The sequence below is a fragment of the Idiotropiscis lumnitzeri genome, chromosome 2, assembly GCF_059441095.1.
Source record: "Idiotropiscis lumnitzeri isolate Australia: NSW breed Sydney's pygmy pipehorse chromosome 2, RoL_Ilum_1.0, whole genome shotgun sequence".
NCBI classification, from domain to species: domain Eukaryota; kingdom Metazoa; phylum Chordata; class Actinopteri; order Syngnathiformes; family Syngnathidae; genus Idiotropiscis; species Idiotropiscis lumnitzeri.
In genome coordinates, this window is record NC_142392.1 from 12,659,977 (window position 1) to 12,677,096 (window position 17,120).

Genomic DNA, 17,120 nt, shown 5'->3' on the forward strand with positions numbered 1-17,120 from the left:
AAACATTTTAGTTCCCAAACATGAACTTGACAGATTAATTAAACTTAACTTTTGTTTCTGGTTTTGTTGAAACATCTGCCACCATGTTGTCGGTTGGACAGTATTCCAAATGTCATGCCATGTCATTATCCACACCGCTTATCCTGTCCTGGGTCGCGGGAGGGTGCCGGAGCTGACGTGATAAAGTGTTTCTTAATGTCAACATATTTGCACCTTTGCCTTTTTACAGGCTTTTTCGCCAGTGCTATGGTGCCTTGATTGTCCTCAAAAACAATTAGTCGCTCTTTATTTTTTGCATGAGATATTTTTTTATCTCCCGAGGGGATATTTCACGTGGATTGAGCTCTTAAGTAACTAAAAAAGTAAAAGAAAAAAATGATTAAGGCTCTTTAAGAATATGAATACGCAAGAAAGAAATTTCTCAGATCAACATTTCACATTGTCGTTTGTCAAATGTTGATAAATTGTATTTTTCATTAGGGATTTGTCTGTTGTTTTTCATTTATTTGCACGTCACTATTTCAGTATTTTTTTCTTTTACTATTCTTTACCTCTATCAGTATTTAATTCGATTTTCATGGAATTATTTAAGCTTGCTTATGTAATACTACAATATTTATTCAATTTTTTTAATCCATAAAAATTATTTCAATATTTTTTTAATTATTTTTATTTAAATCTTGAATATTTGTCAACATATTTGTTCATTTAAATGTGTGCAATTATTTTATTTATTTATTGCATTAATTAATACTTAGAATTTCATTCATTATTTTTTATCTTTCAAAATTCATTAAATATTTATTAAATGTTTCTATATTTATTATGAATTTAATTAACTCAGTATGTGGTTGTGAATTTTAAATTGAAATATTTCTGTGTTTTTTTAGGTACTTAAATATTTAATTATTCGTTTCAGTATTCATTAAATTACGGCGATTCACTCTTGCAATTCAGACGCGCAGCAACAAACTGCGTAATGCGGATCCTCTCCTCCGTCGTGACAGAAAAAAAGAAGCGGGAAGATTTACGAAAGCAGGAACGGACCGTGTAACAGCAGAGCGATAAAAACACTGTGTTCAGGAGGCGCACACGATATTTGTGCCTTTCTTCATTTTTACTTTGTTTATTAATGTACATTGTTTGCATTGGCCTCAAGGACTCATTCGGCGTGTATGTATTTGTAGTTTTCACTGTGTCACGTGATTTCCTAAAGCCATCAAAGAAAGAGAAATAAAAAAAGAAAATCTCGACATCAGTCTGAATCGTGGCCTTTTCGCTGGACCGGTGTAGCTACACTCTTGACATTCCAAAATCTTTGAGAGAAACTTAGACTACTTGCATTTATCTTTCTTGTTCTATTTAAAGTTCAACTTCTAGTTCAGTTTTTCACCTTTTCACAGCGTAATGAAGGCCAGTTGAGCAAGTGGAACAAGTGATTTTATTGATGATTGTGGAAGGCAACGATTTCATAAGCACCGTTTCTTCTCACACCTTTTCCATTAAGTACGATTAAAAAGACAACTGAAAAGCATAATGTTAACAAATGTTGTTCCAGGCAAAGGCAATTAATTTTATTTATAATGTTTGATATAAAGCCACTGATGGTGTAGTGGTACACTCGCCCGAGTTGTATGCAGGCAGCGTGGGTTCAGTTCCCACTCAGTGACGGTGTCTATGTCTGCCCTGTGACTGGCTGGTGACCAGTTCAGGGTGTAGTGCGCCTTTCGCTCGGAGCCAGCTGGGATAGGCTCCCGCACCCTCCCGCGACCCTTTTCAGGATAAGCGGTGTGGAAAAGGACATGACATGTTTGATATAAAAACAAAAAAAAATCATCATCACTCAGACACAATGGTTCTTCTGGCAATGATCACATTGGCTTAGTGTCAATAAAAAAGCTTTGAAAATTTCAATTTATTATATTTTATTCAAAATCACATCTTACCACAAAGAGTCGGTTCCTTCAGTTTTTTTGTCCTTTTTTTAAGCTTCAGATCGCTGCAATTCTCACCAGCACAATCGTGTTTCTCAGCACTCTGTTTAGTGGCAAATTTCTTAGCACAAACGCTGCAACTGAATGTCTTGTCTCCACTGTGCGTTCTTGTGTGGATTCGTAAATTTGACTTTACAGAGAAAGATTTACCGCAAACCGAGCAGGAAAAAAGGTTTTTCTCCACTGTGTGTTCTTGCGTGCCTTGTTAAATGAGAATTTTGGGAGAAGCTTTTACCACAAACTGAACAGGAAAAAGGTTTTTCTCCATTGTGTGTTCTTGTGTGGCTTGTTAACGTTGAGTTTTGAGAGAACTCTTTCCACAAACTGAGCAAGAAAAAGGGTTTTCTCCAGTGTGTTTTCTTGTGTGGATTCGTAAATGTGACTTTCCAGAGAAGTTTTTACCACAAACTGAGCAGGAAAAAGGTTTTTCTCCAGTGTGTGTTCTTGTGTGTTCTGTTAAATATGTCTTTTTCGAGAAGCATTTTCCACAAACTGAGCAGGAAAAAGGTTTTTCAACACAGTGTGTTTTTGTGTGAATTTGTAAATTAGCCTTTCTAGAGAAGTATCTTCCACAAACCAAGCAGGAAAAAGGTTTTTCTCCACTGTGTGTTCTTGTGTGGTTTGTTAAATGCGACTTTTGAGAGAAACTCTTGCCACAAACTGAGCAAGAAAAAGGTTTTTCTCCAGTGTGTGTTCTTGTGTGCGTTTTTAAACTTGACTTTTGAGAGAAACTCTTGCCACAAACTGAGCAGGAAAATGTTTTTTCTCCACTGTGTGTTTTTTTGTGCAGTTTTAAAGACAACTTTGAAGATAATGAGTCAGTGTGACATGCCCTCTCACCTTTAGTTTGCTCATTATCATCATCATCGTCACGAGCGCCTGATAATGTGTCCTCATTTTGTGCTTGTGATGGCCCCCAGTGGTCTTCATCACCTTCTGTTGTCACGTGATGACTTGAGCTGCTGCTTGGAGGCTCCGCCCCTCTGTTGTTCTCACTCTCATCCTTGTTTTCATCTTCAGTCTTTATAGGGACAACGTTCACTAGTGACTTGTTGATCTCCTCCTCCTCCTCCTCCTTTTTGATGTGAGTCAAGTCTGGCTCCTCTTTCACAGAACAGAGATCATTTTGTCTGACGTCTGCAGGACACAAAAAGACAAATTTGGTTTGGTCAAGTCAAAGCTCAGGCGGTGACTTTGTCTTATATTGTTTCTACCGTGTTACCTTGACTTGTGCCTGCCGCATACAGAGCAATGTGTGCGACCCCGATTTGGACCGGACCATGGGGGCATTTCACAAAATTACGTCCTACGATGTAAACCTCCTTTTAGCAGCACAACAGTGATAAACGAGCATTTAAAAAGGAAGCACGTTGCGGCTGATGCCCGATTTAATTCCTGAATTAGTCACAGACGTTTCTGGAAGCGAGCTGAAGTTAGCACACACAGGCTATTGTGTGCGTCTGATGGAACACCTGTTGTGGGACCCTAACTTATTAATGGGGGCCACCGCAACATAATGTCATTGATAGAATAGGAATCCTTCAAGTGAAATATGTTTACAAGTATTTCTTTTTGCATTTAGAGAAAGCTTCATCGTGGGTATTTTTGCTTCCATTATAATCTGGATCCCTAAAAGAATTAAAGGGGCCCTGGCATCAGAGTCGCTATTTATTGCATGATTTACGTTTGTTTTTTTTTTTTTTGCCCAAAATGACATTTAGCCTGCGAGTACGTTCCGACATTACCCTTTTTATTTTTTATAAAATTTCTGTTTTTAAATAAAATTTAAAACATTATGTTTGAAGAGTCAAAATCCCTACACATAAGCATTAAGCAACAACACTTTCACTCTGACTTTCATGTTGACATATTTGAATAATGACTGTATATTTTAAAGTTATCCAATATGTATTCAAATTCGACTAAGATACACCATAATATTTTAAGAGTTCACTGAATTATTTTGGAACTGCAATGATGCTTAACAGCCATAGGGTGTCAGTAATGAGTAACAAAGTAACACAACATTGTCATTTGCATAAATTACCAGGAACTATGAGTTGCGGGGGAGATGCAAACCACCTGGGCCACAGGAACTTTATGACCAGGAACTAAATGTTCCTGGCCTTGTTGGTAGAAAAGGGGGTTGTGGCGTACTCCCTTTTTAAGCCCATAGTAAGCCAAAGATGGAGATGCATTCCTTGCAGCATGCGCTTGTTCACTGATGAGATCCGTGCAACCCTGGATGGATGCATTAAATGTATTTTAAATGTTTGGATGGGGTGAAACTACGCACATGTGCACAAAACAGTGCAGATCCACCGGAGGTTCATTGACTCTCACCCGACGAAGCCAGTACAAAGTTAATAAATAAATAAGACCATTACGTGCTTGATTTTTTTTTAAAACTTAATATTTTGTGTTTTATCCACTAAAATTGATCAACCGCCATTGATGTTTTCGCCGCAGTGTGCATATTATTGAGAGTCAAGCAGAATTACTTCCGGAAGGAATTGCTTGAACAAGATATAAATACCAGAAAATGTAAAATTTTAAATAATCAGTTCAAATTTTATGAAAAAAAAAAAAAAACATGGAGTTCACCCCCCCCCCCATTGGTTATTCTTTGGCATATATTTTCTGCACTGATTTCATTTGGCAAAAACAAATGTTCAGCAGACCTGCAAGTAAAAGGCAATATTTAAAAATAAAGCGGCAATAACCTTGGACGCATTTCCCCAAACAACTTAATGTTGTGATGCATATTTTTAACGATAGAAAGTCGTTCTTGACAAAGCAAATGAGAGTAAGACGTCTACAAACCTGCTTTGTGTGGCACAACACGAAGCTGCTTCCTAACTTCGCCCAGCAGTTGAAGATGATGCTCGTTCTCTTCTTTTATTCCACAAAGTTCCTCTTTGTACTTGGGTGTCATTCTTTCACACATATTCAAATGATAATTCCCAAAAATCCGCACTTGATCTCTGCTTGGCGATGAGTCATGTGCCTCTTTTTGTTAGCGGCTAGCAAGCTAACAAGCTAAGCTAACTACGCCGAAAAGCATCAACGCGCGAAGATAAGGTTATCGGGACACAAAGACTTAATGAATTATGTCGTAGTCCTTTAGCGTATCACTGGACATCCTTTGAGAAAATTACAGTCAGTTCCACACTAAATCAGAAGAATTTAGCGGTGGGTGTTTTTGTTCCGGTGTGGACGGGTCGGTGGATGTGGTCGAGGTCCTTCGGAAGCTGCGCGCTTGCTTATGACGTCATGCTTTAAGCGCGTATTTTCCAAATATATTTATTTGCCTCAGTGGGTTTTTTTTACACCTGGCTGTTCTATTTTAATATTTATTTTATATAATATTTTAATTCGGTTGATTAAAAAAATTAACAAAATAACTAAATTAACGCCACATTGGCGAGTCATCTCTCGCGTCACTTCCGCCTATGCCCGGAGAAGCCGCTGCTGGAACAGCAGTGGGACGTTTACGTTTCTCCGACCGAACTTGCAACAATGCTGTGGTTCACTCGGGCTGCAAGATTGTATGAATATAATGTCGGCATATACTCGCAGTGCCTCTCAATTATTTCACGCCCGCCCCTACCAAGAAGAGAAAGATTCGCGCCCTTCACCACCATTTTTTTTCTGTCTTTGTATATTGATGTTAGATTGTCAATAAAATATCCCTTAACTAACCTAAATTGCTAAGAAATATAATTTTGAGAACTATTATAGTGAGGATCTCGAAACTCAGTACTCTGTTGTGCAAATATTGATGAGATGACAAATATTTGTCATGTTATTGTTGGAGTTGGGTCACCGTGGAAATAAGAAGTAGTTAGTAAATCAACCTTTAAAAGCCAAACTTACTCCAATGCGTGTTCGTTTTTTGTGCTCAAGAAGAAAAGGGTAAAAAAAAAGACTCAACAACTGATTAGAGTTCCGATATTTAGTTTCTTCAATTTCTGGAGTTCAGGAAATAATACTAAGACAGATATCTGGGCGTCTTTTTCTTAATCTCACGAGAAAACTGCACTCGGGCGAGCACAGTCGAAAAATGCGCGCCATCTTTCAGCCCAGCTTCAGTTTTTATAGGAGTTTTATATGTCAAAGGTAATGTAGGTTGAATCGGTCGTCCTCGCTCCCTCCCACGGTACGGGTCCACGTCCAAGGGAAGGTCCTCCCCAGGTTAGTCATCGTCTGGATAGTTGATTCCTGTCTGGTCCCCAAGACTGGCACGCCAAGGCTGGCCTTCTCCGGCGGGCAGTCCCTCCGTCTCTCTCTCCGCTGGCATTCTTTTGTAATCTTGTCGGTGTGTGCGCGTGTATGTGCACGTGTATGTGCAGGTGTATGTATATGTCTGTGTGTGTGTGTATGCGTATGTGCATGAGCTCCGATCTCCAATTGTTCTGTCTTTCGGAATGTGTTTTTCTTTTGATAGCGTCTGTGTGAGTCCTCCAGTGCCCAATTTGGTATATTTCCCTCTACAGCCCATGTGGAGAATGTGCTTCGTCGTATTTGTCCATGAAGTGCTGTGAATGTGAGGGCAGCTCATGGAAATGCTATGTGTAGAGGTTATTTTAGATTCCATTAGTTTCTTCTTATTTTCGTTGTTCAACCTCTTCGTTTGGTGGCGAATAAAAACAACTTTTTACGCGTGAACAAACACTGATGGTCGAAGCACGGCAAAAAGACCGTGTTGCTCCTTCGCCATCATCTTTATTTCTTCTTCAACCAAAAAACACTTTCCTCTTCGTGCATTACAGTAAATAAAGAATTGCGCCCTCTAACGTTGACACATTTCACTCCACAAATCAAAATAATTACAAAAGACAAAGAAATGTATAATTTCTTCTCACAAACATACAAATGGCAAAAAACAAATATTTGCAATCATTATCCATAAAAATATAAACATTTGTGAAATGGTGCTAACAACTCATATTCAGAGACACAAAAGACAAGGGCCTGGAAACCCTCAGTGTTGAGAGAACACTATATCGGCAAAGGTAGGCCCCGCATTGTCTCCCTATACATTGATGACGGCGCTGAAGAAAGCGGACACAGAGACTGTGACTGAATAAGTCATCAGAGCTGAACAGAATATCATTATATTATATGGCGAGCGAAGGGTTGATGATGGCAATGATTATGAGAGGGCTACGGGAAAAATATAAGCCTTTCACGTTAATGGTGACGCACGGCTCAACGGACGTTTCGCTGGGGGAGTTCAAGGCCAAATTACGGAACTTCGAGGCAGCGGAAGACACAGGATCGCTCGCCGAGGAGGCGGGAGAGAGAGTGATGAAAGCACGGGCGGCGCAAAAGAAGAAAAGCGGACCGCCGACGGGGCTGGCGTGTTGGCGATGCGGCGAAAAGGGTCACCGTAAAGATGACTGCTCAAAGACTATTTGGTGTAGTTTCTGTAAACACACGGGACACGCGGACAAAGCATGCCGGAAGAAGCGCGGACAAAGCGCTCGGTACGCGTGCGTCCAAAAAGGTGGAGACGATGACGCCGGTGGCAGCCATGAAATGCAACATGATGACGCCAGGAGCGCAACCGGAGGTGAGGATTACTTCTTCAGGATGGAGACTGAGAATACCAACTGGACAGCACAGCAATTTCAACAAAAGGTATTGATTGTGGACACAGGTGCATCGTCCCACTTTATGAATGACAAAAGATGGTTTAAGAACTTTGTGAGCAATTTCAGGCCGGAGAAACACAGCATGGGGCTCGCAGATGGGAAACGTGTTTTTGGGCTGGCACAAGGCAAGGGAGATGCACAGGTATGTTTAATCGACAGTAAGGGGCGTCGGTGTAAAGTCGCGTTAAAGAACGCCCTATACATCCCATCCTTCCCTCAAGAACTGTTTTCTGTGAAGTCAGCTACGGCTAACGGTGCCGAAGTGTTCTTCAAGGAAGGTGAAGACGTTCTTACGGCACCTGATGGGACAACATTTGACATTTATGTGCAGAACAGAATGTACTACTTGAAAACAGCGTGTGATGAAAACGATGTGTGTAAAGTCAGCCATGATATTCAGACATGGCACGAGATAATGGGGCACTGCAACTATGAGGATATATTGAAATTGCAGAATGTAACAGTAGGCATGCACATTAGTGGTGCGAAACACAAGCCTGATAAAGAATGTGATGTATGCATAAAAGGGAAGTTCGCCCAAACGAGAAACCGAACTCCAACTGACAAGGTAAAGACACCGCCAGAACTGGTGAACACAGATTTAGCTGGTCCGATAAGCAACAAATCCATTGATGGTTTTAAGTATGTGCAATCTTTTTGTTACGATCCGTGCTTTGTTTACCTGCTTTCAGCGAGTGGGCGTTTCCCCTCGGCGCGCGCCGTACCAGCTGGGAGAAACGCGCGGACGAGCCCCGCAGCTGATTCCGATCACGCCACTAATTACGGGACTACTTAAACCGCCGCCGGGAAACAACCGGCGTCAGATTATTATCCTGCGACACTCATGCTCATGGTTCACGTTTTGATTCTGCCCTTCTTGCTCCGTGTGTTGTTTGTTCGTTTGATCCTCAGCCTCAGCTATTCGCCGGCTCGCTTTCTGTTTGCATTTTCGCTCATTGGACTTTGCTTTCCCTTTCGCGGTAAGCCATTCTCGTTTATGTATTTTCCTTGCCTTGCAAGCGCTTTAAGTTTAGTGTTCGTTTTTCTTTCCTGGTGCGGCTGCGCCCACCAGCGCTTTTCGTTGTCTGTTTTCGTCTCGCGTGTAAGTTACGAGATCTGCCTCTATTTAGCTCCCCTGCAGATTCATGCAGTAGGTTCTGTGTGGATTAATTGCTTGCTGCCGGACACAATAAACATCTTGTCGAAACCTCCTTTCCTGGTCAGCGTTTTTAGAGTCCACCAAACGCTGTCGGCTGCGGCCGAACAGCACCCTTGTCACTTTTACAGATGTGTATACAGGGGCTGTATTTGTTTATTTTTTGAAAGCAAAGAGTGATGCTCTTCAAGCTACAGAGAAGTTCTTATCTGATGTAGCACCTTATGGCACTGTGAAGTGCATACGGTCAGACAATGGAACAGAGTTCACAAACGGAGACTTTAAGACACTGCTACGAAAGAATAAGATTAGACATGAAACCTCCTGCCCTTATTCCCCACACCAGAATGGCGTAGCAGAGAGGGAATGGCGTACTCTCTTTGAGATGGCCAGATGTAAGCTTATTGACTGCAACTTACCAAAGAGCCTGTGGCACAATGCTGTTCAGGAGGCGGCATATACAAGAAATAGGTGTTTTAATAAGCATACTGGCACCACACCATACACAGCACTGACAGGGAAAATGTGTAACTTATCTAGGATGCACAAATTCGGGTCAATATGCTATGCCTATCAACAAGACCGGGGTAAACTAGACTCTAGATGCGAAAAAGGACATTTTGTGGGGCACGACAAAGGCAGTCCAGCCTTTCTAGTTTATTATCCCAGCGACAGAAAAGTACAAAAGCATAGACTGGTAAAGTTTGTCACCAGGACAACATGTGAAGACGAAACGCAGACTTATGAGTTAGAACTGGAACCTAGAGTGAGTTGTGAAGTCAAAGACACCACACAATCAAGTGTGAGCACAGACATACAAACTGGTGGTTCAAAACTACCGAAGGACGATGATGACAAGCACCCTAAAGGGACACCACAGGTCCCAAGCAGTGGGAGATATCCTACTCGAGAGCATAGACCACCGGGTTATCTAAAAGATTATAGTCAAGACAGCAGTGAGGAGGAGGACAGTACACTCGTGAGTATAGACTACTGCTACAGAGTAATGTGTAATATTCCCCAAAACTTTAAAGAGGCCATGACATCAACTGAGTCAGAAAGATGAAAGAAAGCAATGGATGAGGAGATGAAGTCCTTAGAGGACATCCAAACTTTTACTTTGACTAAATTGCCAGAAGGCCGGGAGACAGTGGGAGGAAAGTGGGTCTATTCAATCAAGGAAAACAGTGATGGACGTGAGATGTACAAGGCCAGGTTTGTGGCTAAGGGATATAGCCAGAGAGCAGGAATAGACTATGGCGAAACATTCTCACCGACAGCAAATCTGACTAGTGTACGGGTAGTAATGCAAAAGGCTGCCCAGGATGACTTAATCTTACACCAAATGGACGTAAAAACAGCATATTTGCACGCACCCATTGATAGAGAAATCTACATGGAACAACCTGAGGGTTATGAGAAAGGAAGAGATGGGCTAGTGTGTAAGCTGGAGAAGTCCATTTACGGCCTAAAGCAATCTGGACGTAATTGGAATTTATTACTTCACAAATACTTAATCGGGAACAAATTTATCCAGAACCCAGCAGACCACTGTGTATACACAAAGGAGGCGAAAGTAGAAGGGAAAGTGATAATTGTTATCTGGGCGGATGACCTTATTATTGCAGCCAATAACACAAGTGAAGAGCATGCTCTCCATCAAGTTTAAAATGAAGGATCTAGGCAGATTAAAACATTTCCTTGGCATGGTCTTCAGCCAGTCGGAAGGCTGTGTATATATGTCACAAACAAAGTATGTGGAAAAGATCCTTACCCGATTTGACTTGCAAATGTGTAGAACAAGGGAAACACCCTGCGAGCAAAAACTAGACTACACTGAAGATGCGCCTAGAATGACTGACGTGACAATGTACAGAGAAGCGGTTGGCAGTCTCATATATTTGGCCACCTGCACACGCCCTGATTTATGTTTTGTGGTGAGCCGACTATCGCAGCATTTTTCTGAACCCACAGATAAGAACTGGATCACGGTCAAACATGTCTTGCGTTATCTCAGAGGTACAACCGACAGACAGCTCTGTTTTAGAAAGAGCAGCGAGGGTCTTGGTATTCGAGCTTACAGTGATGCAGATTGGGCGTCGGACGCCACTGACAGACGCAGTACCACAGGGTATTGTGTGAGTATGTGTGATGACAGTGCACTGGTCTCATGAAGGACCAAGAAACAACAAACAGTCGCACTATCTTAGTGTGAGGCAGAATACATGACTTTAGCCTTAACAGTACAGCAGTGTATATATTTGGAACAACTATTGAAAGGTATTGATGACTATGTGTACACGAAAACTATCATTCATGAGGACAATCAAGGGGCTATCGCACTTGCGAGGAACCCTGTGTACAGGCAGAGGTGTAAACATGTGGACATCAAATATAATTTCATTAGATCCATTATAAAAGATGAGAAGATGATACTTGTTTACTGTCCCACAAATGACATGGCAGCAGATGTTATGACCAAGCATGTGACCAAATCTAAATTGTAGAAATTTACAGGGGTCATATTTGGCATATAAATATTCGACATTCAAATGTCATGTCATTTGTTTTTCTTGATATGTCTTTGTGAAAGTTGTACAGTTTACAAGTTATTCATAAGTGGGAATGTTGAGTGTTATTGTTTGACTGCTTATTTCTGTAATGTGCTTATTTGCCACAAGGGGTGCTGTCGCTGACAGATGATGTTAACGTGCGATGTTCAGCAGGTGTTCACGCCTTATTTCTCTCTCTCTGCTTTTGGCTCTTGTGAGGAGCAGTTCGTGGGCGTTGCTGGAATAAACTACGCCACTTGGCAAAAGAGAGAAATTGTCTGCATATCAGAATTGTTCTTCTGCTGCGATTTGGCATTAAGGTATAATCCTAGTTTGCCACATAACGGTGGATTTTATCAATGGCGAAACGGTTAATTCGTGCAGATTTATTAAGAGTCGCCCTTTGTTTTTCATTCATACAGAAGAAACGGACAATTTTAAAAAGATATTGTTGAAATGAGAAACAGAATGTGCTGTTCTAAAGATAAAGATAAATATGTCCTTTATTAGTCCCACAATGGGGAAATTTGATAATATGTTGGGTTTGTTTCTCTGAATATACTTTTTTGTTGTTTATTATATTGTGTGTTGTTTCCAGCAGCCAATCACATCACAGCGAGGAATGTCCTGACTGACTTCCGGTTTTCACTCCGGTGTCGGTACCAGATGGGGACGGGTTGCTCGATGTGTTCGGGTTGTGGACGGGGTCCTTCGGAAGCCTGCTGATTACGTCAGGCGTTATAATATATTGATGTATTATATTTCTTTGACTGCATGTTTGTCACCCCTGTGTGTTACATTTGTGTGTTCTGAGTTACTAAATAAAAACAATTACAAAATAATAAAGTGTGGCAGTTGAAATGAGCACACACGACTGACTGTGAACACGTCTTTATTCCAGGACTGCCAACAACAGAATAACGCACAATCACAAATTCGCGCCAACAAACATTAACATGAATACGCCCCCAAACGGGATGCCTGCTGGGTGAGAGGCATGGTCCTAATGTCCGCCACAAAAAATATTTACATCATACTCTGTGTGCCTGTCGAAGAAGTCACGTCAATTGTCGGAGGGAAAACTTGGAAATACTAGATTGAGAAATATTTCACACTATATGCAGACATTATATTCATACAATCTTGCAGCCCGATTTAACCACAGTATTGTTGTAAGTTCGGTCGGAGAAACGTAAACGTCCCACTGCTGGAGCAGCAGCGGCTTTTCGGGAAATAGGCGGAAGTGACGTCGGATCTGACTCGCCAATGCGGCGTTAATTTAGTTATTTTGTAAAAACAAAAATATCAACCGAATTAAAATATTATATAAAATATATATTAAAATAGAACGGCCAGGGGTAAAAACAAACACAGAGGCAAAGAAATATATTTGGAAAATACGCGCTTAAAGCATGACGTCATAAGCAAGCGCGCAGCTTCCGAAGGTCTTCGACCACATCCACCGACCCGTCCACACCGGAACAAAAACACCCACCGCTAAATTCTTCTGATTTAGTGTGGAACTGACTGTAATTTTCACACAGGATGTCCAGTGCTACTCTAAAGGACTTCGACATAATTCATTAAGTCTTTGTGTCCCGATAACCTCATCTTCGCGCGTTGATGCTTTTCGGCGTAGTTAGCTTAGCTTGTTAGCTAGCTAGCCGCTAACGAAAAGAGGCACATGACTCATCGCCGAGCAGAGATCGGAATTATTGGAATTATCATTTGAAAATGTGTGCGAGAACGACACCCAAGTGCAAAGAGGACCTTTGTGCAATAAAAGAAGAGAACGAGCAACATCTTCAACTGCTGGACGAAGTTTGCAAGCAGCCTCGTGTTGTGCCACTCAAAGCAGGTTTGTACACGAGTGGGTTGATCTGAATCAGAATGAATTGACCAAACCAAATCTGTGTTCATCTTTTTGTGTCCTGCAGACGTTAGTGAAAAATATTTCTGTTCTGTGAAAGAGGAGCCAGACTTGACTCACATCAAAAAGGAGGAGGAGGAGATTAACCAGTCATCAGTGAACTTTGACCCGATAAAGACTGAAGATGAAAAAAAGGATGAGAATGAGGACAAAAGAGGGGCGGGGCCTCCAAGCAGCAGCTCAAGTCATCACGTGACAACAGAAGGTGATGAAGACCACTGGGGACCATCACAAGTACATAATGAGGACACATTATCAGACGACGATGATGATGATGATGGGCAAGCCAAAACTGAAAGGGCATGTCACACTGACTCATTAACCTCAAAGTTGTCTTTAAAACGGCACACAAGAAACCACGGTAAAGAAAAACCTCTATTTTGCTCAATTTGTGGCAAAATTTTCTCTCGAAAGTTTCATTTGACAATTCACACAAGAACACACAGTGGAGAAGCATCTTTTCGCTGCTCAGTTTGTAGCAAAAGCTTTTCTTTAAAGTCAAATTTAAAAACACATACACGATTACACACTGGAGAAAAACCTTTTTCCTGCTCAGTTTGTGGAAAATGCTTCTCTGTAAAGTCAACGTTAACAAGCCACACAAGAACTCACAGTGGAGAAAAACCTTTTTCCTGCTCAGTTTGTGGCAAAAGCTTTTCTGGAAAGTCAAATTTAACAAGTCACATAAAAACACACACTGGAGAAAAAAACTTTTCCTGCTCAGTTTGTGGCAAAAGCTTTTCTGTAAAGTCAAATTTAACAAGTCACATAAAAATACACACTGGAGAAAAACATTTTTCCTGCTCAGTTTGTGGAAAATGCTTCTCTCAAAAGTCAAGTTTAACAGAACATATAAGAACGCACTGTGGAGAAAAAACCTTCGCCTGCTCAGTTTGTGGCAAAGGATTCTCTCTAAAATCAACTTTAACAAAACATAGAAGAATACACAGTGGAGAAAATCCTTTTTCCTGCTCAGTTTGCGGAAAAGGTTTCTCTCAAAAGTTAAGTTTAACATATCACACAAGAACACACAACGGAGAAAAACCTTTTTCCTGCTTAGTTTGTGGCAAAAGTTTCTCTGATAAGTCAAATTTAACAAAACACACAAGGACACATAGTGGAGAAAAACCTTTTTCATGCTCAGTTTGTGGCAAGAGTTTCTCTCAAAAGTCGCATTTAACGAGCCATACAAGAACACACAGTCGAGACAAGCCATTCAGTTGCAACGTTTGTGCTAAAAAATTCTCCACTAAACATAGTACTGAGAGACACAATTGTGTTGGTGAAAAAAGCAGCGATGCTTGAAGCTTAAAAAATGACAAAAAAAACTGAAGGAACCGACTCTTTGTGGTAAGACGTGAATGTGATTTTCAATAAAATATGATGAAATTGAATTTTGCAAAGATCTTTTATTGACACAAAGCCAATGTGATCAGTGCCAGAATAACCATTGTCTCTGAGTGATGATGAGTTTTTTTGTGTGTTAACATCAATCATTATAAATGAAATTAATTGCCTTTGCCTAGAACAACATTTGTTAACGTTATGCTTTTCAGTTGTCTTTTTAATCGTAGTTAATGGAAAAGGTGTGAGAAGAAACGGTGCTTATGAAATTGTTGCTATCCACAATCATCAATAAAATCACTTGTTCCACTTGCTCAACTGGCCTTCATTACGCTGTGTGAAAAGGTGAAAAACAGATCTCGAAGTTGAACTAAAAAAAGAACCAGAAAGAGAAACGCGAATGATCTCAGTTTCTCTCAAAGTTTTTGGAATGGCAGGAGTGTAGCCACACCGTTCCAGCAAAAAGGCCACGATTCAGACTGATATCCAGATTTTCCTTTTTTATTTCTCCTTTTCCTCTGACGGCGTTCGGAAATTCCGGAGCCCATTAGGGGACATGGAAGAAAAAACAACAACTTTGCATTCCCTCGCAAAATCTTTGCTTTCCCTTGCAAAGATAGTGAATGTTCGTTTATTTTTTTAATACGTGTTTATGTACTTCCGAGTCAGTTTGGCTCGCCTAGCCTCTGATGCGCGGCTGTTCGAGAGATGACAGTACGTCAGATGCGGCAATAATCTTAGAGGGGGACTTGGAACGTTTCTTGCGGTCAAGAGATGTCCCTCACGGTGACATTCTGCACATGAAAAGCAACAAGGTACATACAATTAACTCAAACGCACATGTCAAACTCAAGGCCCGGGGGCCAGATCTGGCCCGCAACCTCATTTTATGTGGCCCGCAAAGGGCAAATCATCTGCATCAACTTCCTGTTTCTATCATATTTTCTTCACTTTTAACAACACTGAGATATGAGATATTGCCATTTATTTGTTAGCAGTCCTCCCCTTTTAAAACAAATGGAAAAATTGTTGAACAATTACTTAGGAGCTTCTGATTTCAAAACTGGCTTTCCATTCAATTTATATGGGTTCACAGTCATACCGGCCCTCTGAGGGAAACCACAACTACGATGTGGCCCGTCCACAAAAATGAGTTTGACACCCCTGCTCTAACGAAATAACCTTAATAATAGCAATATGGGTCCCTACTGTTAATGTTTTTGCATAATACTAGCGTGCAAATTGTTTACCTTTTGAGTGGCTAGAAAAGTATTGCTTTTCTGTTTTCAATTTGTAGTTCATTTAAATCCTGTTATTGCATTCAAATTACTGTGAAGTGTAACTTTAAATATTTTTCTAAATGTTTTTTGTACAGCGCAACTTTAGTTTTGTTATGAAGCAGCGTAGTTCGTACCCGGAAATGACGTCATCAAATCGGATGTCGCGGAAGCAGGAAGTATAATAATAGATCACCAATAAGAGAGAAATGTGATGATAATGAAGTCCAATCGAGCACAATCTGCATACATCTTTTGCCTTTGGGAGCATCGTGGGTACGTACAAGTTTGTGTTATGAACATTGACTATTACTCTAACTATCCTGAGATTGCCCAACTCACCAGCACCACTGCACAGTCCATTATTGTGCACATGAAAGGGTTCTTTGCAAGACACGGAATTCTGCAGTGTGTTGTGAGTGACAACGGTCCGCAATTTGACTGTGGAGAATTTCAACAGTTTGCAAAGCAATATGAATTTAAGCACGTTACTTCAAGACCTTTATACCCACAGGCAAATGGCCAGGCTGAGAAGGGAGTGCAAATCATCAAGAGACTGCTAAGGAAGGCCAAGGATGATGCATCTGATCCTTACCTTGCCCTATTGAGTTACAGAGCTGCACCTCTGGAGTGGGGAGCTTCGCCTGCTGACCTACTCATGTGCCGTAAGCTTCGCACCACAAGGACATGACAACAACATTTGGATTGAAAATAAGAGAATGCTCAAACTCAAACCGAAAATTGCATATGACAGAGCTACAAAACATCTGGAACCTCTTTCTGAGAAAGACACTGTAAGGATCGAGGGACCTCATTTTTGGGACAGAAAAGCGACTGTCCTCAGCGAAGCCGGACCGAGATCTTAGATTGTGGAAACAAAGCATGGACAAAGAGTGAGGAGGAACAGGAGGAGTCTTCTGAAGGTTCCCGAGGACTGTAAGAAATCTTCTGATACGGCTGAGGCTGCAAAGCAGGTTGATACATCGAAGGAGCACAGACCAAAACCACCAGCAATTTCTGGGATTACTGAACCTCTTCGAAGATCAACAAGAGTTAGACGACAACCGGACAGGCTGATTGAAAATGTTTAATGTTGTGTGATTGTTGCTAAAATTGTTGTAGAGCTGCTTGTTGTCATAAAAAATGGATAGATATTGTTCAGAAGTGAAAATAATTGATAACAAAACAAAATTATTATCATAATAATAAA

At 41.0% G+C, this 17,120-nt stretch overlaps 1 protein-coding gene across 1 annotated transcript; it reads left to right on the top strand.

Annotated features, from left to right (window-relative positions):
- The first annotated feature begins 13,249 nt into the window (after positions 1–13,249).
- Positions 13,250–15,323, top strand: LOC148341728 (uncharacterized). The gene is made up of 3 exons (XM_088283681.1): positions 13,250–13,253; positions 13,297–14,516; positions 15,303–15,323. The coding sequence occupies exons 1-3, from the start codon at positions 13,250–13,252 to the stop codon at positions 15,321–15,323; spliced, it is 1,245 nt and encodes a 414-aa protein (XP_088139807.1).
- Positions 15,324–17,120: the final 1,797 nt, after the last annotated feature.

Excerpts from the sequence above, each read along its gene's own strand:
- LOC148341728 (XM_088283681.1), top strand. Across the intron at positions 14,517-15,302 it reads ACAAGCCATTCAGTTGCAAC|TTTGGCTCGCCTAGCCTCTG; the intron begins GTTTGTGCTAAA and ends CTTCCGAGTCAG.